The sequence below is a fragment of the Delphinus delphis genome, chromosome 11, assembly GCF_949987515.2.
Source record: "Delphinus delphis chromosome 11, mDelDel1.2, whole genome shotgun sequence".
Taxonomy (NCBI): Eukaryota; Metazoa; Chordata; class Mammalia; order Artiodactyla; family Delphinidae; genus Delphinus; species Delphinus delphis.
Window position 1 is genome coordinate 83,178,501 of NC_082693.1, and position 26,871 is coordinate 83,205,371.

The following is a 26,871-nucleotide window of genomic DNA, read 5'->3' on the forward strand; positions in this document are numbered from 1 at the left end:
TCCAGCGAATTGGTAACAGCTGTTCTGGATCTTGGTGCAAAACAAACTACAATGCTACAACTCGCTTTGTCTGAAGAGTTGGGTTTGATGGTCTCCACTGTCCTAAACACTCAGAGTGATTGCATAACTTGTCCATTGCTCTGGCTGGGAACCTGGCCTTTCCTGCTTTACAAGGTCACTGACCAAAAACTTCACTTGCTCTTGAAGAAATATCTCTTTGATAATCTCTAAATTATTGAATTCAGTTCAGTTTTTTAGATTTGGGCTTTTCCTTTACCAGGAGGACTTGGTTGCCTTTTAAATTCTACCTGAACTGTACTCTTGCTATGTTTGAGGAGAGCCGTGGAGTTCCTTAAAGATAAGATTTGTGTCTTTCTCGTGTGCATTGGCAGTGGCTGGCCTAGTGCCTGGGTGATATAGTACAAAGGCAATAAATGAGTGTTGAACTGAATAAGAGAGGAGGGTGTATGATTAATATCCAAAGAGATCTTGCATATCTGGGACATGAGTGGCATAGATAAATGTATGCTGAGGCCATATGGGTACATAAATGAATAAAGAAAGCCTGTAAGTCACTGTGGTGAGCTGGAGGGGCACATAAAAGGCTTTAGCCAATAGCTGCTATTCAGGAATGCCAGCCAGCAATGTTAGATCACCCAATTTTTCAAGAGAAGCTGTTAATCTTTGTCTTGATTTAAAAACCTCTTGATTTTTAAAACTTCAAAATTAAAAAAACTCTTTGAGTGGGTCAAACAAAACATGTTTGCTGGCTAGCTTCAGGTGGGGTGGGGGTAGGGCCTGGCACCATTTTGTGACATCTGCTCTAGAGTATTAACTCCATGAGGGTAGGGGCTGTGCTTTACTCATTCCTTTCATCATTAGTGCCCTGCTCACCAGAAGGCACTCAATGCATGGTGTGGACTGGAATAAAATGGAGGAGAATTATTCCTGTCTGAGTCAAGCTTGGGGTTGTCTGATTGATATTTAATGGGTCCTTAATTGCTATTATGAAACCTCTTCAAAGGCGTGGCTACATCCTCCCTTGGGTATTGCTTAGCACAGAGCACATGACTAGCCGATGATGTTACAATTAAATTGGTTAGTTGGTGCTATAATTTTACTTCCGTATATTTTACTAAAGCACTGAACAAAAGTAATGAAAGAAAAATGCTAATAAAGAAAAGAAACATACATTAAGCTCCACATCCAGTTAGATTTCTTAAAGGATTTTAGAGATTTCCATGGAACAACAATAAATGTTAGTTCTGGAAAGGTCTTAGAAATTATCTTGTCAACATTCTGTCAATGGGTAGAGTGCCAAAGAGTGAGGGGTATTGTATTAAAATGCAGTGGATTAAGTCTAAACAAATTCAATATATATTGTGAGCTAAGTCCAATACTACCTTATCTTTGAGTTGAATACAATTAAGAGGCGGCAAGTACTTAAAGTTTAAGAAAAATGTATGTGAAAAAAATATGAAAACTCTATCTATGGCTTATTCCCCTCCCCCGCCCCTGGAAAATTGTGAAAACAGACCCCAATAATCCCATTTTGGAAGTGGAACATCTTAGTTCATCTTAATGTCATTGTTCCAATGGAAACAGGTTTGGAGACCCATGAGACTAATCACCCAGTTTACCAAGTTATTTAGTAGAAGAGCTCTGAGTAAATCTGAGATTCCCTAACTCCCCAGTTCAAATCCCCCCTTTTTTTCTAGTGTCATTCAAAGAAGAGAAGTTACAAACTGGCCTTCTCTCACTTCTACCTACCCTGCTATAGGATAATGTCTTTCTGAGGAAGCCATGTCTTTCAAATGACCAGACCTTCTTTAATGGGTTCAGCCTGGGGAAATCACCCAGTTCTAGAATGGGCTCTAGTGAAGGCTATCAACTGGGGAACCAGATGTCTCTGAAAAGCAGATTTAAAGTTTACCCTTTACGTTCCAGTAGGTGACAGAAACCCACTTTTTCTTAGTTTAAAACCATTTCTCTTAAATCCCAATAGGAGTCCTAATGGAACTAATCAACTCAGAGTTATAAGAAATAATACTAGAACCTGGCTGAGGATGACAAAGGAAGCAATTTGATATGAGTAAAATGCGCATTTCTCCACTCAATGCAATTAGAAATAATTTTTTTAAGGACTCTTGCTTGACTCTTGAAAAATGTAACTATTGAAAAAGAAACTGGCAAGATCTTAAGGCCTGGATCTCAGTTCCTGGCCCCAGTGATGGGTTTGGAAACTGCAGCCACAGCAATTAGGAGTTCCAATTTCCAGTTCACAGAAGGTCAGGCCATGGGGTTATGCTTGGAGCAGTTCTATACTTCCTCTGAGGAAAAACTCCACCAACTTGAGAGAATCAGGATTTGATACTGTCGAATCAGCATATATATTGTTAATGAACACAAGCAGGTTTGGCCCCAACACCATTTTTCAAATCTTTAGTGAAAGTTCAGCTCTGACTGTTTTGCGTTCTCTCTGTTAACAGATGAGAGACACCGATCAGCAGGTACCTGCTATCTCCTGCGATTCCCTAGACCAGGGCTCCTCAAACCCTCATGTGCATGCAAATCTCCTGGGTATCTGTTAAAATGCAGGTTTTGTTTTAATTAGTTGAGAGTAGGGCCCCTGATTCTGCATTTCTAACAAGCTCTCAGCTGGCTTTGAGTAGCAGGGCTCTAGATCCATCTACACTAACCTGGATTTTTACTATGTGACATTGATGGGTGTCCCTTGTAACGTTTGTTAATCAAATCCAATTTTCCCATTATTAATAAGAGATTATTTCTTGCCACAAAACACTTTCCTGGCCTTCAGTAAAATCTGGCTTCTTCTAAGAGATAGACTTCTCTGTTCTTTTTTTTTTTTTTGTGGTACGCGGGCCTCTCACTGTTGTGGCCTCTCCCGTTGTGGAGCACAGGCTCCAGACGCGCAGGCTCAGCGGCCATGGCTCACAGGCCCAGCCGCTCCGCGGCATGTGGGATCTTCCCGGACCGGGGCACAAACCCGCATCCCCTGCATCGGCAGGTGGACTCTCAACCACTGCGCCACCAGGGAAGCCCCTCTCTGTTCTTTATTATTGCTAATTTTTTTATGGGGGAGCATTGAAATCATTTTTATTGATTGAAACCAATTACCCACTGAATGACCTTGAAGCTAAATGATCAGTGTCTACTTCAGAACCAGCCAGAAGTAAGTCCTTCAGTGTCTATAACTTACATATGATGGTGTTTTTGTGCAATGTTACTGAATCTTCGTCTGATTTCTCTGGTAAGGGAGCTCTCCATAATTGCATGCAAAGCACTTAGTAATCTCCAGAAATGCCAGCCAGATTTGTGGCATTAATACCTTTTACAAGTCTTACGATTCTTATGTCTCAGGGCCCACAGGCTGTCTATCTTAAAGTAAACCTGAAACAGTGCCTACCGTAGGTGTATGTCATTGATCTTCTCAGAATCTATCCCCGAATATCTGTTCCATAGTGAGAGGCAAGGATCAGAGAAGAGGGAATCTTTGGAGAGCCAAAAACATCTCCTCTATACCAAATTGAGTGGAATTATAAGGTGAATGCAATTAGCTGGCAGTGGCGTCTATGCCGAAAACATAATCATCCCTTTAATAAGGAACATTTGCTGTGCTTGACAAACTCAGAGTGAAATGGTTGGATCCATAGGAAGGAACATGCTGAAAATGGTTTCAATATGATCCTGCTTTTTCACTCAATAGCCATTGATTGAGGGTGTCCAGCCAAAAACAATGAGAAAATGAGCCAACAATAGTCTTACCCTTTGACCAAATTTGATATAGTTGCAGCTGAAATTTGTTACATGTTTCAGGAATAACAAAGCATCCATATGGAACAAATATTTGGCAGTATGGCAGCTGATGAAACCAGGAAAAATTAGACAAATTATCAATCGCTCGCTCCCAAATTACCCCAAAAAGAAATTAGATCCATTTTCAGTAGCTTTGCTTTCAAATTTCCTCATTCCATGAGTCACCACTACCTTCTGCCAAACTAAATATGTCTATGAACGGCTGGAAACTTTAATGGAAAGAAACATAAAACTCAAAATACGTAGGAAAATTTAAGCTTCTTCATGGAAGGCCTTCATGGAAGACTAGTCAGTCAGGAATGTTTAGAGACAGAAATAATGCATCGACAATATCTTTTGTTTTGGGTAGCTTCTTGAGTTAACAAGCAATACAAAACGCATCAAGCGGTCAACCAGCTGACATGACTTTAAATTAAAATGGCCTCTAAAAGGAATTAGTCCTTTCCTTCTTTGTTTTAAATCTCCAAACCATCAAACTACTAGAGTCTATGAAGATCTACAGTCCTGCCGTCAGGTTGGTCAGATTTGGGATAAAGAGACTTGATGAAATTATCGAATGGGTGATAAAAATTGGAATGGAAAAAAAGTTCTTATGAACGGTTAAGGGCTTAAATTTTCAAAGACTGTTCCGATGCATGACACCAGAAGAATATGACATAGCTGTTCACTTTGAGTTTATGGACTGTGGTTGCTATGCTACCTTCCTATGAGTTTATCAAGGTTAAGTTTAAAATGTCCTGCTATGCAAAGAGCCCTAGACAGAGGGTGAGGTGACTGAATTACGGTCCTGGCTTTCCCACCAGCATGCTTTGTGACCTCATGCACATCATGTTTTTCTCTGGACTACGCTTCCCTCATCTGGGAAGGGAGAACACTGGACCATATTGCTCTATATGGTTCTTTCTAGCTCTCCAATTCTTCAATTTTACTTTGGCAAATAGAAACTACCTGTGTTCTCTGAGGGCTGGTGCTCTGGTTGTTATACCTACCTTGGGGCTTATTTACCAGGGATGTACCATTTGTTATGTACCTTCCTTTGCCTACCACTTTTCCTTTTAGTGTGAGTGCCTCAGATGAAATAAGAGAGGAATTGAGTGGAGGTTCTGTTCTCAAAACCATTTTCATAGGTGGAATCTATTGTGTGGGCTCGTGTAATAGCTCTTGAAGACTCCCTGTTGACTAGAATTAGCTTATTGTTGATCTAGGATAAGTTTTCACTGGGGCCACAGTGAAGGAGTCCCAAGGGATGACACCTCAAATAGACATTTTTCTTCTATACCTTCAATCTCAGATCCACAACGGTGGCAGTAGCAAATGGATAGTCATGGGGTATATCCTGGGGACCAGTAGAAGGAAATAGCTTTTGGAATGCCTTTTTTAACATCAAGTCAAGAAGTTTTATTAAGTGCCCAACACTGGATGCTGTGGAGGACAGAAAACAACTTTTAAAACTTAGTCTCTGTTTTTCTGAAAGAGCTCAAAAGAGAGAGGATGAAAATTCATGGTGGCAGTAACTGGTATTTGATTGTGGTTTCTATGTCAAATGTATCTCTGGGAGCCGTTGGATGTGAAGCCTGTGGGATAGAAGAACCACATGGTCATGGGTGCATATGGTGATGAAACTCACAATTTTGATTTCATTAAGGCCATGCTCAAACAAAAAAATTCAATTCCCCTAAGTCAGGCTGTGATTAAGGAAGCAGTTTAGATGGGCAACCTGAGAGTACAAAGAGACTTTTCTGATTAGTGAGTACATTCCCTCTGCTGAACACTGCTTTTTTGAGGGTAAGCAAAAATCACCAATAGCTGACTTGGGAGAATGGAAATCTTTTGCTTATGTGTGATAACCTCAGTGACTATCTCACCACTGTGTGGAAACTAACTCTTTAAGCAAGCTCATTGTGGTAAAGTGATAGGTCCCATCTATTTTCTGCTTCCTCCAATGAGGACATAAACAGTAATACTGAGTAAGCATTCTGAAGATCCATTAATAGACTCTTGGGTGGTCTAAATGCAAAGTGATAGGTGAATAGAAGATACCAGCATTCTTTTATTTTTAGTTAATAAGGTTCAGAAGATACACTGCCAAAGTAGCTTTTCTAGATTAAAATTATTGCAGAACCATTGAACTAATGGTTCAATGTCACTAAAAGTTGAAGTCAAACCACTGAACTAACTTGTGGATGGTGATTAGAGGGGCAAGGCAGGGTGAGTATTCAATTCAGTCCACTAATAGCCACATTTGGTTGCCCTTTCAGTTTCCAAGCCCCTCTATAGTTGAGCCTTAACAAACCCTTGAGGTATAATACTTGTATTCCTATTTTACGGATGAGGAATGTAAGACCCAAGGAAATTAAGTGGCTTCTCCAAGGTCATAGAGCTGTTGAGGGAGCTGGGCGAGGCCCAAATGTGGAACCTCCGATTTCCAAGCTAATAACTTCATTGATCTTCTCTTTCTACTTTCTGGTGGGACTGTTTATAGACAATAAAATGACTGTGATGATACTCAGATAGGAAAGACACAAGAAGGGAAAAGAAAAACTGTGGCCCTTTCCTCTGAACCAGGCTTTTTCACTCTGAATTGAGAGCTTATTTATTATATGACCAAGAAGGGAACAGCCGCAAATACTGAGGTCAGAGAGAACCAGCTTTTTTTTGTTTTTGTTGTTCATTTGTTCCAGGTGGTCACAATCAAACTTCTAAGCACACAGCTTTGCTCTACATCATGTCTGCCTTCCCTTACTGCTGTTACTAAAATAAATGAGTTCCACAGCTATCAGATGAAAGGGAGGGCCCACAAACACCTTTTTTGATGGCCTAGAGGAAGAGCTTTTTATTTTCATAGAGAAGGCTTCAAAACCCTAGTAACTCTTCTCATTGCTTTACTCTGGGCAATGGACCATAGACCCCATTAACCAGTGACTGATAATTAGTTTGTGTGTCACCTTCACTCATGGCTTTCCCATCTCTCTAGCTGCTTTTCCTCTGGAGTCCAGTAGTTCTCAATGAAGCGTGATTTTGCACCCCACTCCCCAGGGGAATTTGGCAATGTCTGGAGATGTTTTTGATTGTCACACTGGGAGGAGGGGACTACTGGCCTCTAGAAGGTAGAAGCCAAATATTTTACAATACACAGGACAGTCCTTCTCCCCCACCAAAAAATTATCTGGCCTAAAATGTCAATAGTGCTGAGGTTGAGAAGTCCCAATGCCAATGGCACTGCTGGGGGACATGAGGGGTGAATAGAAGAATAAAGTAGAATTTTAAAACATGCCACTTGGTCTCACAAAAGGACTGGTGCTGGGGGCAGGGAGGAAGGAGGAATGAGGAGGCTGAAATGTACAGTGTCCCCAAATCAGCTGAACCCAGAATTCTCACCCTTGGTGTTCCTTTCCCCAGTTTCACAGATAATCAGGAGCTGATTGCATGTGAGTTGGCTCAGTACAGACTTCCTTCATCACTCGCCTCTGACGAAAGACCCATTTCATCAAGGTAAATGGCACAGAGGTAGGACCATCTTCCCAGAAATACTCACAGAATTGACTCCATGACTAACAGATTCTCAAAGTTTAAAAGCGCCTTCCAACAGCCTCTCTACTACCTCAAAAAGACCACAGGTGAAAGAGGAAAATCTGAGGAGATTCACAGAGTATTTGCTTGGACATCTGCAAAAAAATCAGGTGTAAATTTCTTTTGGCTTAGGGCTGTCAGAGAAATCTCCAGTAAAAAAGCTGATCCAACGACTCGTCAGGCTGTTTCAGATTTTCCAGGAGCACAGCTTTGCTAAGTCATTCCAAAGCAGTTCTACCCAAGTTGACATTGGAGAGAATGACCAAAGAGTCAGAATAATATAACATACAATAATAGTCTAAATCATGACCTGAAGTGGACTTGCAATGCCCAAAGCATATGGAAAGGCCTAGCGCATTGTATGGGAAGCGGGCAGGGAATCCCCTTAGTTTGTACAAATTTCTACAGCAGGGGAACAACGGTGTCAGCTTCAGTCTCAGGTGAATTTATCGGAATGAGAGCACCACCAAGATCTACGTTCATTTGGATGAGCATGACTGGAGGCCTCTCCTGATCATTTAAATTTACCAGGTAACTTAGACATAGGCATGGTCCATTGAAGCTCAAGGTGGAGCACCACATGGAATCAGGAAACAGAATCAAGAGTATCTCCTACTTCTGCCACTAATTAGAAGCATGGCCTTGGACATGTCCCTTCTCTCTCAGTTTCGCTCTTGATGTTTGACTAGGTTATTTTTCTAGGGCTTCCAAGCTTACAACAATCTTCAATTTTACTTCCTTTAAACAATTAGGTAGTTTTATTAGAGAGATGTATACTTAATCAAGAATCAGCTTCTTGGGTGTCTTCCCAGGGGCTTCAGCTTGCCCATTTTTGTTGTTGTTGTTGTTATTGTTGCTGTTTGTGAGGGGGGGCATGGAAACCCTTATCCCCACAGAACGCCTGAGCATTTAATGCAAAAGGTTTTCATTTAAAAGACCGTGTGGTCTCTGCTGGTTGCACAACTTCTCTTTGTGTCCATGCTGTTGCTGATCAAATATTGCAAAGCCATTAATTACCTTAGGACAAATGCAGAGGGCCACGTGCAAAAGTTCTGGCCAATTGCATAGAGCAACATGCCAGATGTAAAGTAAGCGAACGGTTTTTCTTGGTATTTAAGGTTCAGTGAAAAAGTAAGAGGGGCAGCTATGCCAAGAATGAAGAGCCAGAGCTTGCCAAGTGCTTCTTTAAGTGGCTTTAGCCAATGTGAGACTAAACAATGCATTAAATAGGCATACGACTTGCTGCAGTTAAGGAATCGCATGTCAAATAACAGCTCTTTGCTATGTTTTAAACATGATCTCGCATATAGATAAAGACAAGTGAAATGCTCTGTTGTCATCTCCTTAGTCTAACAGCTAATAAGGCCTGGGGATTTGAACTTTCCAGGCAACCAAAAGTAATTCTTTGTGATGTAAGAGCTTTTGCTGATGTTTCATGGAGAGGTGTAGGATGGAGCTCTGCCAGGGCAACAGCTCAGTGCAGAAACAATTTTTTTGCTACTCTGGTTGTCAAAGACTCTGGCTGCATAAAAGAGGAAAGGCTTTGTAGCCCATTATTGAGAACAATGAGAAATCTCCTTGGGAGAGATCTCGTGCCTATTTGCAGTGTGTCTAATTCTTTGGTATGGGCTGTGAAATCAGAAGAAAGTCTGCTAGAGGGATGAGGTCGGCTCTTTACAGAGGTCCTGAGGAATGCTGGCATGGTGCGTGATGTCTGGACTAGGTATATGGAGGCCCAGAGGGTTTGGAGAACACCAACACTATCTTTTGGATCCAAAATGGAGATATGCCCCTGCCAACCACTGAAGATCTGAGAACTTCTGATACCATTGGTCTTCAAGCAACTGGTTGAGGGGCACCTGCACAGATGGGAGCCTCCCATCCAAACCCCTGGCTGCTCCCACAGCTCCTTTCATGGCCAAGTTGGGGAAGACTCTTCCTGCCTGGCTCACTCTCAGGCCTCTGGTGCCTTGTGACCACCTCTCCTTTACCACCTCTCTTATAGCACCCAGAGAACGATCCTTGGTCCAATAAACAGCCTTTCTTCAGTAGGTCTTTGAGAAAAAACAGCAGAACTCATAGATGCTAGAATTAAAGCACTTGAGGTTTACTGGCAGAGAAAGAAGAAAACTTGAAGTTGGCCAGAGGAGAGGGTCCCACAGACCACAGGCATAACCTCCTCCTCACAGGTGAGCTGCAGTGTTCTGTCTGAGGGCAGCCCAGTCTGTGAAGGGTCTTGAACAGCAGCAGCCTCTACTCCAAGAAGCTTTTCTTGTGCACCCTGAGGAAATTCTATTAGTATTTTCTAAGTTTTTCTAGAAGGTAAAATGTAGCGTCATTACATGGATGTCTCCCTCAAGCCTCCTTTCAAAGAAGTGTTCAGAATTCACCCTGAACTGAGGGGTTCTTGCTCTTGATCTCTTAGAGAAGCCTGGGATTTGGGGAAGCATCTCCCTGTGCTATAACACTTTGGACCTTTAAACAATGTGAATGGCCAGATGAACATGCATCTTGGAGACAAGAGACCTTGACTTTGGTTCTGGATCCATCCAGTGAGGTGAGTCACAAAATCTCAGTGTCTCACATTTCTCATTTGTCCGATTAAGCAATAATTCTTGCCGTCTAAGACTGGAGTAAAGACAAAGGGAGAGAGCTGATACAGCTGGATTTTGAAAAAGTGAATATACTAGTCAAACATAAGGCATCCTTTGTGTTACTGAAACTACTATGTAACTGCTACTACTAGCAACAGGTTTTATCAGCTGCCCCTGTAGAGGGAAATGAGTGTATAATGAATTGGGCTGCCCAGATACCTCTACCTTTGCAATAGACTCTGCGAATGATCCCAGAAGAGAGTAAATAAATATAATTGCTAATGTGTTTATGATGGTTACTATGTGCCAGGCAGAATTCTAATTTAATATGTTCTAATATATTAACCAGTTTTATGAGGTAGGCCCCGTTTTATAGATGAGCAAATTGAGGAAAAAAGAGGTTAAGTTACTTGCTCAGTGCCACCCACCAAGTAAGTTTCAGAGCTGGGATTCAAACCCTGGATTCTCTGCAACAGAGACCATGCTTGGTCTTGAATCCTTCCCTCTCCTGCTTCTTGTAATTATCCATCAGAGAGAACATGGTCTCAAAGAGCATTACAATGTCAGGAAAATGCAAATTATTTTCTGAATTTGCACAGAAATCATCACTTTCGTAGCAGTCCCTTGGTTGCCCAGACTGGTCCCCTTGGGCATTTTTAAATAGTAGCAAAGCACTTAGGGTCAATAAAAAAACTCATTGTTTTTCTTTAAGAATATCTGTGGCCTATTAGCTTAGTGGTGCTAATGAGGCCAGGGCCAAGGTCAAATCCCACATGTTCCAGTTAGTTTCAAAGCGAAAAGCTTGACCAGCTGTCATACAAGTGCACGGCTGGCTGTCTAAGGGGTGCCAAGCCAAGGAATGCACATGGTGCAGCTCAAATCCAGCCCCACTGACAGCAATGCTAATGGTGGGTGAGTGTGTCTTTGGGTGTCCCCAGTGGTGCACTCTCCTTTAATGGAAAGGCAGTCTCAATAGGCTTGGAAAAGGCTTCTCCTCAAGGTTTAGAAGCCTATAGATTCTAATCTGCCCCCTCTAATTTAATAAAGGGCAGCTAAAAAATGACCTACTTACCATCCTCACGTCCAGGAGAGTGAGAAAATGTAAAGATGAAAACTGTCAGCTCGTCTTTCCTAGTAAGGAAAAATGGCAATCTGTTTTCATGAGGTGTGTGCTCCTTTGGCCAGATGACTTGCGTGTATTTGGTCATGTCTGAGCTTCTATTTCATCCCCGAGGGGTTGGAACCCAGCTTCCAACAAAATAAAACAAAGAAGCTGGCTCCTCTTTCTTTAAGTAGGTGGGATCTCCTATCTTTGGGGAGGAAAAGAAACTATGTGGAGAAGATAAAGGAGTCTAAATGTTCTTCGGTCACTGTTTAAATCCAAGGTTCTCCTTTCTTGAATAGCACCAAATCCTTGTTAATTACAACCTAGACTATGAGTCTGTTAAAGTTAGAAGAGGTCATTTACTTTAACAAAATCCCCTTGTTTTATAGACAAGGACATTTTGGCTCAGGAAGTTTAAATGCCTGCCAAAGTCATACAGCTAATGAATGACAGGTCTGGGAGTAGTTTTCTGAGCACTATATTTCAAATGAAAGAAGCTTGAGTTAATAATAATAACTTCGATCTAGGAAGGTTGTTGCAATCAATAACAATGAAATTCATTGCAAAGTTTTACTTAAACTCTTCATAAAACAGTATGTTCTAACACATGAAGAATGCCATTCATTTACTCAGACCTGTTCTTAATAACTATGCATTAGAGGTATGTTTTACAAAAGCTATAAATCTGGAATAGCCAAAAGGGCATCCAACTTTCCTTTCTAATTGATTTACTTCTCCTTTTTCCCAGACCGCCGAGGTAAAGCATATACAGTTTATTTAAGGGACTGTTTATAGACTCTTAAAACTAAAAAGGACCCCAGAAACTCACTTTCTTTTGGTTGCTCTTAATTGAAACCATCCAAGGTGGTTGGTTGTCCGTCATTTTTTAAAGTATCTTCAAGGAGAGAAATTCCACAAGCCTCTAAAGCGCATGTTAAAATGGTTAATCACCGTGACTGTCAAAAATTATATCTATGGCAAGCTTAGCTTCTCCTATTTCACTTGAAGCTCTTTTCCTCTTGCTTTGTTCCATGCACAGCGAGGTTATAACAAGCTGCTCTCTATGACGGTTCCATCAATCTGGTAAGATAATAGCTAGCTCTTTCCCAGTGTGCCAGCTCCATTATGCCACCATTTTTCTCCCAAGACTATGAAAGTATGAAACTGGTTGATATGCTCTCTTGCTATGATACATAGGGAAGAATCAGTAGTTAGCTCTTCTTTGCAAATTTCATTGCATAAAATGTCTGGGGAAGCTGCATTTATTATAGAGGAACTATTTCACTTATGCTGGGAAGATGTTCACAAAACAAATAATCCGGAAGGTGGCTTCCACTGTGCTCTAGTGGAACTTGGGCTTGTAGAGAAATAGGAACTCATTTACAACACTGGGTCAATCTATGCAAATTAAGCATTACAAAAAAAATATTATTCAGAACAGTTCTGTCTCTAATAGGGTTAAAAACTCTCCTTGTTAAATGTTCCAGCCCAATAAAAAAGATAGATATGGAGGCAATTTTCTTTTAGATGTTTGTGTTTCAAACTAAGATCAGAAACCCCCTTCCACTATGAAAAAAATCCATACATTCAAAATGGATTTGAAGTGTCTTAAAACGAAACACACAGCTGCAATAAAACTTTGAAAACAAGGGTAAAAAATATAATAAGAGTCGATTGGCAGAGGACAGAGGTAGGGAAGACTGCTTTCCTCTAAAAAGTATTTCAAAGGCTGTAAATGCTTAGAGCTGACTTCTCCACACACAGTAAATCTCAGGGGACAAAAAGGAAACTCAATAAAATTTGTTGACAACAGTTAATGCCTGTAAGAATAATTGGCTCAGACACAAAACAGACCATCAGCGTAGCTTGGGGAGGACCAAAATGCCGCCTCTAAGTCATTGTTAGTATACACTGTATTCAGTTGAGAAAAGATAAAGTTTTATCAGATAGGTGGGTAAATATGAGGTGAGAATTGTCCAAAGTGCCTGACGAACCTCATTCTTGATGATTCTGAAGACTAAGGTCCCAAACAAGTCATGCCATCCCATTCAGCTGGATTCCGTTCAGTTCAGTCCTGCCAGTCCAGCAATCAAATTAGAGCTGCAGCTATATCAGCCAGGCATTGAGCTCGATACTGGGATTCAATGGTGAATAAATATGGCCTTTGGTATCAAGGAGCCCATTGAGAGGGCAGATCCGGGTTAGGTGATTTCAAAAACTGGGAAAAAGTATTCAGGAAAAGCAGAAAGGACTATAATCTATTCTTCCATGATGAGTTTTCTCTATGACGCTTGCTAATATTGATACTTATTTTTTTTAATCTCCCAACTAGACTGTGAGTTCCTTGAAGGCAAAGTTAATCTCTCATTCATTTCTAGGTATCTCATTCATGCTTGTACTGTGTCTTACACATAGCAGATGCTCCAGCAATGTTTTGAATTAAAGAATTTAAAGGGGTTAACTTCTCTTGGGCAAAAAGGCTAGTCCGGTTGACTAGAAAGTTAATAAGAATACTTTGGTGCATGAGGGTTTATGTCAGACAAATAATTTACATTAAGTCATGGAGTTCTATAAGGCAGAACTTATGAAACCTAGACTCTCAATAATAATAAAACACAATTTATAAAACCACTTTCTATCCAAAGTCATACTCTAAACATTAAGAGTTGCCGTGTAGAACCTTCCCCTTTCAAGTTACTAAAATGGAATTAAAACACATTTGCTAAACTTTGATCCTTGGAGTAACAGAACGCCTTTCAGTGCATTGAAATCAGTTTCCATCACAGTTGTCCAATACTCTTAACTATCTGTGTGAACATACATAAGTATCATATGGTTACTTGGGACCAAGTTATTTCTTTCCATTCTCATTTTCAATCATTTAATGCAAGCATCACAGTCATAAAAGATCCAGTTTCCATGCACTGTGCATGGAAATCCTGGAGCATGTCACACTGAACATCACAATTCAACCTGGCACATAACACAAGACACTTGGGGGCTTGGCAATCACTTAGTGAACTGGGTAAAAGGAAATGGCACAAATGGATTATCAAGACAAAAAAATCCTCTTGGGCATAATAAGTGAGAAACACTTATCCATCTTTTAAAATGGGGATCAGTAGTAGAAAAGTAAAGAATAATGACAGCCCATCGTTGGGTGACGTTGATGTGACACATTTGCTTTCCTCAAGATATTCTGAAGGTAAAACAAGCCTGCTATTTGAAAAGCACTCACCCAATGAAGGCTTTCATCTGCATAGCAACAGAGAATGGGATAGAATCACTTTATTGCCAGAAAAATAAATGAATTCACTCAAAGCATTGGCTGGAAACAGAGAGTGGGAATTTGCCCATTCAAAGAGTAGAAAGCACTTCTCACTTTCTGTCACTAGTTGTTGAAAAGCTATTTGTCACCAAATCTACAATGAGTACAGACCATCAACACGCCTATCAGCCTCTTCCTTCCCATGCTCCGTACTCATCCCGGACTGCTACACACAGACCCCTCCTTCCAGTCTCACACACACACACACACACACACACACACACACACACACACACACACACACACACCCCTTCCTGGGAAGGAGATGAGAGAGACTTGAAGTTTGTGAGTCATCACAGGAGCTATTCAAAGCCTAGTGGGTAACTGAGGTGAGCTGTCTACACTTAAGCGATATGAACCTCTAAGAATGATTCATGGTCCTGAGGACCTGAGAGTCAGTTTCCTGAAACTCTCTAAACTTCCAAAGAATTACACAGAAGGAGCGTCTGGCTTCCCATCAGTGTCCTGTAGTATACAATGAGACAGATGCCTCTGAGGTAGGTTCTTTAAATGATCTGTTCCCTCAGGTAGCACAGACTCTTGTTGGTGTTTATTATTTATTTGCAAGCGTGGACTTGGCTGTCTACTTTTTATTGACTGTTTAATCACCTGAGACCTACTTATGGGATAAGTGACCTTGCACTTGTCAGAAACCCTTTTCCAGATGGAGACATCACTGGAGAGCCCCAGAGAAGAGCGATGTCAAAGGAAGGCAATAACAGAGACTCAAGGTCAGTTTGAATGGAGGGCGAATTAATTCAACATTTCAGTTTGCATTGAGTGAGAGCCTGTGTATTTGCAAACGTGCCTTTCAGCAAGGTTCACCTTCTGTGTGTTCCTGGTGATTTCATATGGCATGGAGACATCTGGGAAGGGCCCCTCCATTCTTTGCCCAAGTCCACCTTCCTAGTTTCCTCCAAATAACCTAGCGCTTAAAACAGCCCTACACGTTCACATATGTGGCTACGTGCACTCACAGATCTCAAAAACTGAAACCTTAATCCTCCAGGGCCATTTTGTCACACCTTTCCACTGGAAGGAATGGAAGAGTGAGGGTAGAGCAGCATAGTTGCAGGAAAGCTCAGTGGGAAGTCGTTAAAAGACAAACTGCTAAGGAGGAAAATTCCATCTGAAATCTGCAAAACGTGCCACAGCCCCACTGAAACACTAGGCTCGCTTTAAGGTGAGGAATCTCGGAGGCTGAGGACGGCTGCCAGCCGTGGGCAGTCATTCAGTTCTTCACATACTCCCTGCGGTTGCAAATCCACAGAGCAGTGAGAAGGAGGCTACTTACTGAAATAAAAGCCCCTGTCTCCGCACACGAACTGAAGGGCGTCCACCAGCTCAGCCCCACAGAGGGTCTCGGGTCCAGCCGTGGCAGAGCTGGTGAAGGTAAGCAAGAACACGGCCACGTAGAAGAGATGCGAGGAGGACGTGATGTGCATCTTCACCTGCCGAAGAAGCAGAAGGAGGGTCATGCTTCCTCCTGGGTCCTTGCCAGGAGATGGGGGTGAGGCAGGGGCGCCTTTACCCTCAGCTCTCCATTCCTGTCATTCATCAAAACTACCCGCTCCGAAGGGCAACAAGGTGTGTGAGTGACCGCAGGGCAGCGAGGGCTGAGCGGGTCTTGGCATCAAGCAACCTGAGTTTAATCCTCTTGCTACTGTGGAACCTTGGGGAAGTCCTTCCTGAACCCCTTCTCTATGGGTTCCTATTACAATTCAGTGAGATAAAATATCTAGAAACATTTACTATGTGAACGTGAAAGATGCTATTATTGCAGTGGGATCCCACACCGCTCAGAGATCCTGGTAAACCTTTGGAATCATCAAAGGTTAAATTGTGCTCAGTCCAGATCTGGGGCCAAATATGTTTTATTCATTTAAGTTCTCTCAAGATTGGCCATCCACAGATAGCATGTGCATTCATTATCGACCAGAATATTAAATTAACCAGAACATCATTCCCCAGCTACTGATTAAAGAGAATTTACTGCAGCTGAAAAAGAACTTGTGAAACTACTATATATCATCACAGTTTTTTTTTTTTTTTTTCACTTGAGAGAGAGACAGAGACAGAGAGAAACACAGGCAGAGAAAGAGAGACTGAGATTTCTTACCTGGGGAAGATCAGCAGTTAATAACTACAAGTAGAAGTATAAAATCAGGAACGGGAAAAATGTGAGGAAATTTAGGAAGGAAATTGGCTTATGCTAAGTAGACCCCACGCCTTCTTTATTCTAAAGCCCCTCGTGTAAGCTTAATATCAGATCAACACACATGTGGACTGTGCCCTCCATGAACAGGGCACTGGGCTCAAAACCTGCAAAAGCCTTTTTTTTTTTTTTAAGTCACAGGAATTCATCTCTTGGAGGGACTTATGTGTCACTGTAACCATCTTATAGCAGGAACTCCTGGTTGGCTTGACTTAGCAAATGATAGACATCCAAATGGCAGCCCCGCCAGAAGCAGGATTCCTGTGGCTCAGGTCTCCATCCTCACTCTCAGCAGTAGAAACAATGCGAAGGTGAGCATTAAGTTTTTCCATATTGCTACTTGTGGCACCAAGATATGGTTTCTTCTAGGAAGCCTCCCAAGGTGAGTAGCTTCACCCCCTCAGATGCATTCGCTCTCAGCAGCATCAGCGGAGTCAGTGACAGGATGTTAAGCGAGGGACCCTATCAAAAGGTCATGTAGTTAAGCTGGAAGCTATCATTATGAAAAGAGGCTTTTCTGAACCTCCCAGTCATGGCAGGTCCATTTAACTCCATCACTTTTGGAGAAACAGACTCAGTCATTTATTTTCCAACCACCTTCCTTGCCCTCCATGGACTCTCAACTTAATGGCTGTCTACATCAGTGGCAAAGTTTGCTCCATCATTGTAATTAAGATTTCCATTTTTGTGGCCAGACTTTCAGCTCAGCAATTGAGAAAAAAAAAACCCTAAACCCCTGACTCTTGTTAACACAATGTAAATATTTAGTTAATGCTTGTAAAACTGTGGAAGATGAAAAGCCTCCTCTATTTGCAAATCCTCATAAATAATGGACATAAAATAGAAGAGGAGGTGAAAGCTTGATGGAACATTTCTTCCATTTTCTCCATAGGACCTGTTCATGGAAACCCTCCACCCCCATGTAGCCAAAGCCACGGAGACGGCTAGAAACAAGTCATCCTATCCTTATCTTTCTTATGTATAAAATAATAATTGGTGGGAGTTTTCCCTTTCAATATTTCCAGTGGAAATCTCAGCCAGTCTAACCCCACTGGACTTCCTTGCCCTTTGCAAAAGAGAAAATTCATAACTGATCTTACTGAACATACCCCACACTCTGGCAATGGGTCAGTTCTAGAATGTATGTTATTTTGCCAATCCTATTTCTCCATCCCTCCTTCTCTGTTGATTTAATAGTGATGCTTAAGGCCAAGCACCTGCAGCTGTAGATGCCTTCAAGTTCTTCAGTTCTCGTGAAATCCAGGGGAAAAGGTACTCAGCTTATAGCCTTAGTGAATTGAGAACTTCATTAGAGGTCAAAATTATATTTTAGTAGTTATTTATTTCATATGACACATTTAAACCCAGCAATACATAAAAATCTCTAGCATTTAAGAATTTAAGATTTATTTTTTACAGATTTTTCCTTTCTTTTTCTTTCTTTTTCTTTTTCTTTTTTTTTTTTTTTTTTTTGCTGAGTTATGTTCTAAGATAAATACCAGCACTTACAGTTCTAGGACAAGATAGAACCTCTAGTGCATTCGCCTTTAGTTCAGGGAACAGTCCAGTACAGCCACAGAGAACCAGAGAATTTATCACATTATGTTCCCCGGAAAGAAAACAATAAGGAACTGGCTTAGGAGTTAAAAGTTCGAAACAAGTGGCCCCATATGTTCATCATTTCCTGGGCCTTTTATTTTTCCAAACACAAAAGAAATGAAGAGAGAGAAAGGAAAGATCTGAGAGAGAGAAAGGAAGGAAGAAGGAGAAAGAGAAGAGAAAAGAGAAAAAACTTGCAGAGCACTCTTTCCCAAAAATCATTCACAAATCCAAAATTTAAAAGACCTTTCTTTTTATCTTAAATAAATGGAATATCAATTGATTCCAGATGTTTGGGCTACGATAAAAATGCCCAGCAAAATTTGAGGGCAATAGTCATAAGAAAATACTCACTGTAGGTGTAACCATTTTTGTTTGTTCCAGATCTTTTACAGCAGGTCAGGGTGGGTATTATGAGACTGATGTGAATAAACTGAGGACTTAAAAGCATGTGCTGCTTTGTGGGTGGGGTTTGTGAAAGCATCTAGTTACATTTGGACACCCAGGCAGGTATGCTATGAGCCTGGGTAAACTGCCTTTTGTCCATTCCGACAATGAACAAATTGCACGGCTGGGATTCAAGTCAATCTTTTCCTCCAAATCAAGCCACCAATTTCCACTGTGTGCCTATAGTAGCCGCCCTGGACAGTGACCCAAGCTTCAGTCCTCTCCTGTGCCCTCTTCCTTCTGATTCAAACACTTGGAAATATCTTGAGACTCAGAGTACAATCAGCTTGCTCGTTCTGCCTGGCAGACACCTTTACTCATTGAATTACGTTTGAAAGACCACGTAGCTCCCTCAAACCACTTCCTGCTCCAAGTACAGGAAAAAGCAACAACTTACGGCTAGCTCTACTTCTGAACAGTTCAGCATACACAACATGGAAAGTTCATTTGGAGTTTTCCAAACTTGTAGTTAATGCAGAGATAACACTCCACAGCCTCTTTTAAGATCATCTAAGCAGGGAGACAAAGCCCCCAGCTATCAGACCACATAGCATATGTGTATACTGACTTCATTTCTTTTAAAAGCAAGGTAGCCGGCATGCATCTTGGCATCTCAAGTGCAGCAGAATCAGGTGCCTGACAAGGATGTATCCTTAACTCCTAAGCCACTTACTTGACTAAGAAAAGTCCTAGTGGTGGAGTATTTGAAAGCAGCAAATGATTACCGTACTAAGTGGTAGGGACGTTTTATGAATTGAGCCCTCAGGCAATTGCATCGGGGAGCCAGTGACAGCGGCTTAAAAGTGCTTGCAAATTGGAAAAACACAAGTCTTGAGAGATATAATTTTGCTGAGAATGGAAACTTGAACTAGGGCCAGTGATTGGAAACGAGAAGTCAGTGCATTGACAACGCCAGCCAAATTTACCTAAAGAGACTTTACAACACCGAGTATAAAATCAGAGTTTTACAACACAAAACCCCAAGTCCAAACTTCGCCCCTGAGAATCCTCTTCAAAAGAAAAAACTTGGAATAGCAGTTGCTAGAAAGTTTCCGCTTTCCATATACAGTATGCATTTGTTTAAATTATACGAATGTGCAAGGTCAGCAAGAGTTCTTAAGGAGTTCTTTTTCAGAAGAGCAAAGTAAACTTCACTCTAACTTTGACTCTCTGGGCGTAAGTGCAGAGAGTTCCGGGACCTTCGCTCCAAAGATCACATTTAAAGCTTTAATATCATTTAAAATGTAACTCTTTATATGAGGCATGCCTTGTAATAAAAGTCCTGACAAGTTACACACACACAGATACATACACACACAGTCCTACATACACACGAACATGGTCTTAAAAATAAAACATCTGCACCTGCAAAAAAAAATCCAAAAGTTCATATCCATGCTCTATAGCCCTTAACCATAGACAGGATTTAAAGGAATCTTCTATAATGACACCACTCAAGCCCTGCAGAAGTGGAGGATTTAGCATAAGTACCTTGCAATAGTTTTTACTCATACAGATATCTGTGCAAAGGCATTTATCTCCCGGAGCTATTTTTTCAGATCCCACAGAATTGCATATTCAGCAATTTATAAATAACTCCCAGTGCCGAAACAATGAAAATTCTAAAGTGAAGAACATCTCTAAGCAGAAGCAAACAGTACACAGTTTAAAGAAAATTCCCCAATGACTTCAAAGAGTAAGAAATATTTACCTTCAAGAAATCACAAAAGCAGCACTTAAATAATTGGGTTGGAAGACTGCTGATTTTTCCCATTGCTTCTGAAGTGCAAAGTCTGGAAATGAATTGGTTAGCAGGAATAATGAGGCAGAAAGAAATCCAGGGAGATGGGAGATGTTGAGAGCAATGTCACATTTCAATTTTGAGGACTTTATTCCATTGCGCAGGCTCTATCTGCTCTGAATTTAGCAGTGACAGTGAGATTTAGCAAACAGAAGAGGGATTTAGAGAAAATCCTCACATTTATCTACAAAACACAGACACTGTAGACAGGAAACAGCTGGGGGAACGCTTGCCTTCTCTCTCTCTCCCTCTTCTGGCAAAGTTATCGAGTAAGGACTTTTTTGGGCATGGTGACAAATAACATCATACCTTTGCATTTTAAAACTAGAGCACAGAAGCATTTTTTCCCTTAAAAGAATGCGTGTTAGTGACAGGGTGAGCAGACATTAAAATACCAGTGCTGTCCTCTGATTAACTTTCTACTGGGCAGGAAGACACACACATCTGCTAATACACCTTACCAGTATGAAAGGAATACACTTGGAGGATGGGCAAGCAATTTTATATTCCAGAGCCAACGCAAAATTAAAAAAAAAAAAAAAAGAAATGAAAAAAAGACCATCTCAAACATACCCTACAATTTTAACCCTCAAATGACTGGGGTAAACTAGATTGGAAGACAGCGCTGGGATGACCCCTCGTCCTAGTTGCCAAGTGAGGGGAATGATCTCATTTCCTAGAACCTGGAAAGGGGCGGGCAGCTTTGCAGTTGGCTCCCTTTAGGACACTGTCTAATGCTTTCTGCCCACGACAGGGCAAAGATTTTGCTGAGCTGTAAAGCCAACTGAAATAATAAAACAAAATCTTTTTCTTCCTTCCTCTACTCTGCTGCTTATCACCCCCAGCCTCACCCCAGGGGAAGGGCACCTGAGGGGAAAATGATTTTCCTGTCGTTCATATTTTTCTGCATAACTTGAACCTGAGTGTGTGTGTGTGTGTGTGTGTGTGTGTGTGTGCGCGCGCGCGCGTGCGCACGTGAGTGCATTTTATTTCTCCAGTTTTTGTGTATTCTAAATAACACCAGCTGGCTAGCAATACCCTCTCAAGGGTTATGATGTCATTCAAATCTCTCAACTGGATGAGTGGCCGGCAACATGGTCCAAGCCAGCTGTTTTGCTATTTATAATGTATACTTGCCTTTGCCATTGAGAATCAAGTTCTGATCTTTTGTCGATATAGTTTGCACCAATTTCTCTTCGGTTTTGCGAAGTAGGAGATAAGAAAGTAGATTATGAAATAAGGTTGCAAAAGCCCAGGTCAGACATCCCACTTTCCCTAGAGGTCTGTCGGGGCATGGTTCCCCAGGGACGGTGGAAATAGTCTGGACCTTGCCTCTCTCTCTTGTGATTCTCAGGAGACCCAGTGATATTGACGCATCGACTCAAAACAGAGGTCTGCTGGAAACCCTTGTCTGGGTCTTTATGTTGTCCTGTGGCCAGGAAGTTGTTTGCAGAGGTGAGTGCCCTCGAAGGAAAACCCAATTGGTTTTGAAAGGGGGTTGAGTTTGCTCAAGGCTTCTCTGTGATTCATAACTTGTGGCAGTGTTTACCTTCGAGAAAGACAAGTTAGACGTTCGGAGTGATGCCATTTTAATGGTGCAGTATATTCAGCATCAGTTAGTGAGTGCCTACTGTGTGCCCAGCTACATGCATCACGGTCAAGGCCCCACAGGGGCTTTCAGCTAAGTGGCAGAGACACAGAGGAAAACTGCTGTCATATGGAGGGTATGTGCTCTTTTAAAAATACGAAAAGTGCACACTTTCTCTGGAAAGACAGGGAAGTGAAACCCTGTTGAGAATCCAGGATGGGGGAGGAGGGGTGTGTCATGAGAGGCTCTGGGGTGCAAAGTTGGGAAGTTTCAGTGGATGCGATTTGACCTGAAGAGTCTACAAATATGCATCATCAAGAGGTGGCCGGGGAGGCATCTGTAGGTGTGTGGGCAATTCCTGTACTTCTAAAATAATCCAAGACTTCCTTTAATTATCTCCCCTTCACACATTTAACTTAGGACCTGATTTACCGAAGATCTGTTTTTTTTCCCCCACAGCTTTGGCAGATCACATCCTTCGTGGAAAAAAAAAAAAAGTCCAACTTCCTCTCATGGACTTTGATAACGTAGATTGTCTCACATGTAGAAAGACCTGCCATTTCCACGTGTGCAGAGTCAGGTACCCGCTGAGTCTTGGTGCTGGGTGCCTGGGTCCACCGCTGGGCACCTTCACAGGTAAAGGCCGTGACTTTCCCATTGCAGTTTTCCCTTGTTTTAATCGTTCCAAGATGTCCTAGGAGCTCACTGCCCTCTCCAAGGCTGTACCCCAGTTTGATGGGCTCTTTTGGCATGCCGTGTGAACAGATCACCTTATCCCCAACCATTTCATGTAAAAGGCTGCTTCGGGAGACAGAATGCACCGTTCCGTCCGACAGTGGGCTCCTGCACTATCGACACACTGATTCACAGTCTCTTGGTTTTATAACCCCAATTACCCTTAAAGGATAATTGGGTTTTAATTTATGTCCCAGTTTTTATGTCACAATCAAAGAAAACTGAAATTTCAGTGAGTCGTAATTATCATCAGCTGTGCTGTGGAAACATTCCGATGTGAGCTCTCAGTTTCCAACAGGGAAAGCAATTTCCTGAAGTGATTACTGTATACTTCAATATGGAGAATGGTCTAGATTTCTGGGTAGGGTGAGCCAGCAACAGAGCAATAATTCCTAGGGAAATGGCCGTTTTCTTGGCTAATTCCAGGAGTCAACATGAAAGCCAAAGGGCAATAAATGTGCCACACGATGACTTTTTAATGACTGAATCCTGCACCTGTTTAGGAGAAAAAGAGTTGGATGCGCCTATTACTAGAGGGTCCAAGGTGGTAGTAAATCTAATCCCTAGGAAAAGTTCAGGTCAAGAAGCCCCATTGGAGAGAAACATACAGGGTCATTCTAAAATGACTGAATGATTATGTAGTCTCCTGCCTGGAACAACCTGACAGGTAGATATGGGAGTTGTGTGCCACCAAAGTAGCAAGGATGTGCTCATCATGAGAACATCCACTCCTGGAAATGCAGAGATTCACAGTTTCACCTTTTGCATGTGTAATGCCTGAGGGATATAAATAACTCTCCCCTAAAGCCTTCTTCTTGAGTAGCGTATTTGCATAAAGCTGCAGTCTCAGAAGACTTCTGACACCTTTCTTAAAAAAAAAAAAAAAAGTCGTTCATCTCCTTAAAGAGCAGGCTGATTGAGATTCACAGAAAGGGGTGGGCAAGACCCTGTCCCCCACTTTTTTCTTTTTTTTTTTGCAGTACGCGGGCCTCTCACTGTTGTGGCCTCTCCCGTTGCGGAGCACAGGCTCCGGACGCGCAGGCTCAGCGGCCATGGCTCACGGGCGCAGCCGCTCCGCGGCATGTGGGATCTTCCCGGACCGGGGCACGAACCCGTGTCGCCTGCATCGGCAGGCGGACTCTCAACCACTGCGCCACCAGGTAAGCCCCCCCCCCCCACTCTTTTTGCTCGAGCCACATTCCCAGTCCTCCCCATGTCAACTGCAGAGTTGCTCATTCAAAAGCTCATCTCATATCCATGTGCAGTGGGGCAGACTTACAATTTATTTCATTAATGTCAGTGCTGACTCCTACGAAAAGCTTAGGATGGATATCTGGGGGTAAGAGGACTTTGGAACCAAATAACGGGTGAGGTTTAAGGCTTTGGGGCCACCCACCAGGCAAAGAACTTGGGGTAAACTACTGGGCCTGTCTCCTGGCTCACGGTTTGTGAGGAGGGTTGGTCTGGGAGTGTATTCTCCAATGTCTGAGATCAAGGTCTGGTCAATTCAGAATGTAAAACTCAGAGGAAAAGGCTGGGCCTCAAAAATACAACAGGCTGCTTAACAAGGGGACCAATGTCAGCTCCAAAAGATCTGCTCAGAAGCAGCTCTGTTAGTCCTCAGAAAGATCTTTAGCTCAAAGGAGCTGCTTTAAATCCTTAGAGGCGCTTTTTCCCCACAGCTAGGGAAAACAGTAATAGGGAGAAGAAATCCTCCCACTAAAGAAATCAATGCTTTCTTTTCAACATCAAACTCGGATCTTATTTCTTCTAAAATGTCAAAAGGGCAAATGCTGAGAACAGTCAGAAGCAAAACTTCTGTGGTTTGGGTAGCAAAAGAATTCTTCGTAATGGCAGATGAGGAGTCACTGCATGGGGCGAGGATGGCGTGGTGGAGTGAGAGAGCCTAAGGGCTCACCACAATTGCCCCAAGTTGAAAAGAAAGTGAGGAAAGAGACACCAATTCCGAATGTCAGGGGCAAGTACCCAAAGAACGCTTGCTTTCGGAATCGAAAAATGTGCGCGCCCTCTAGTGGCCGTCGGGGAAACTGCCACCGCAATCTTCACCGTTGATGTGTGGAATTTGGGAGGTGTGGGGAGTTTTGCAAAGCTCGGGATTCAAATATACTTTAAATTGCACTTATCTTTTGAAACAAATAAGCTAGGTATTTAATTCACTCTAGTTTTAAAAAAGGGAAGAGTACTAAGGGGAGAAAGGAAGATGATAAACTTTACGAGAGCAGGGATGGCGTCTCCACGGCTCTACTCCCAGGGCTTACCTTGATATGGGCTCCAAACATTTTGTTGGTTGAATCAAAGTCTGGAAAATAAATGACGATAAAGGTAAACTATTTCACATAAAAAAGATAATAAACTCTCTGAGAGTGAAATGACCAACTTCTTCATTTTATAAATAAGAAAAATGAGGGGTGAGGGAGTGGTGGATAGAAAAGTGACTTGTTTTAATGTAACAAATTGAGGTGCTTGCAAACCAAGCTCAAATTCAGTCCCCCTGTCCGTTCTACACTGTTCCTTCCACATCAGTGTTCAAAATTTGGGCTTTAACACTGATGGTCAAAGACATGGCATTAAAGAATCATGTAGGAGTGGAAGGGATTCCATTTTTAATTCTCTTTAAAGCCAGTAAAGGCTAACCAGGCAGAGGGAACAGCATGGACAAAATTCTATGGGAATGAAGAGGTTCCCAGTGTTGTGATGTGGGAGATAATGCTGCAGCCATGCTCTCAGACTCCTGCACTGTGGAGGCCCTTTAGTCTCTCCTTTCCCCATCAGTAGCCTTCACAGAGCTGTAAGACCTGAGAACAGTCTAATTCCCTCACGATTCTCTTGTAAACAAAGATTTGTATGTAACTGAATCTGTGATTAATTCTGGGAATGGCATAGTGCCTCAAGGTAAATGTGCAACAGCAGACCTGGGTTACATTATAACCTAGGCCAATCTGAGCAGTGCTGGGTAAGAAGAACGGAGGTGGAGATTGATCACGCAATGATCTTGCCAGAGATTCCATTCTGAAAGATTTAATTGTAGTGTTTATACTTCGTTAAGTAAATTTTAATGGAAAAACGAAATGATTACGCTTGATAAAGATTTTCCACAATAATGGCTGAAGCAAAAAGATCTTATTTCTGGTGAGCCCTGAACTTTCTGGAAAAACTGGTTCATCAGAGCATCCCATGCTTCCTGTGGGTCAACTGAGGCAGTTTGATTGTGCTCTTTGAGAGCAGGGCACATAGCCTCCAGCCTCGATTCCTTACTTGAAGGTGGCTGCTAAGAAACATTTCAGACTGCTTCCTGTGAGGGTTCCCTGCATAAACAGAAGTTTGAGTAATCAACTGAGGAGGAGAAACAGAATCTAGGGGAACCCTTGGTAATGATCCGTTTGGGAAGCATATATCCTTGGAGACTGTACCTCATCCTATGCCCAACATAGTCCCTTGAGGGTGGAATGAAGGTCTGCCGTGGAAACACACACTCTGCTCCTTTTTACAACACCTTGGTAAAGGCCTCAGCTTCTTTCAGAGCTCAGAATAACTATTTAAACTCAGTTGTATTAGTCAGAGTTCTCCAGAACAATGGAACAAACAGGATCTATTGCCTATCTGTCTCCTCTCTCTCTTTTTTTTAAATTTAATTTTTATTTAAAAATTAAATAAATTTTTAAAATTTATATCGGAGCATAGTTGATTTACACTGTTGTGTTACTTTCAGGTGTACAGCAAAGGGATTCAGTTATACATATACATATATCCACTCTTTTTCAGATTCTTTTCCCATATAGGTTACTGCAGAATACTGAGTAGAGTTCCCTGTGCTATGCAGTAGGTCCTTGTTGATGATCTGTTTTATATATAGTAGTGGGTGTATGTTAATCCCTCTCTTGATCAATATGCTTTAAGGAGTTGGCTCATGTAATTGTGGAGGTTTAGCAAGTCCAAAATCTGAGGAGTAGGCCGGTAGGCTGGAGACTCAGGAAAGAACTGCAATTTGAGTCCAAAGACGCTATGCTGGCAGAATTCCCTCTTCTTCCAGG

At 42.0% G+C, this 26,871-nt stretch overlaps 1 protein-coding gene across 5 annotated transcripts in view; it reads right to left on the reverse strand.

Moving 5' to 3' along the window:
* Window positions 1–20,751, reverse strand: part of IGF1 (insulin like growth factor 1) — a 73,156-nt gene extending 52,405 nt beyond the window's left edge. The window contains exons 1-2 of one of the 5 annotated variants that reach the window (XM_060025484.1): window positions 20,407–20,750; window positions 15,729–15,885 (exon numbers count right to left, since the gene is read on the reverse strand). In XM_060025484.1, the coding sequence (XP_059881467.1) occupies window positions 15,729–15,885; window positions 20,407–20,469 (220 nt within the window). In that variant the 5' untranslated portion in view covers window positions 20,470–20,750. Of the gene's footprint in view, window positions 1–15,728; window positions 15,886–18,602; window positions 18,882–20,406 lie in introns of those variants that run through there. The other 4 variants (XM_060025485.1, XM_060025486.1, XM_060025482.1 and 1 more) reach the window with 4 other exon arrangements.
* Between the last annotated feature and the right edge of the window lie 6,120 nt (window positions 20,752–26,871).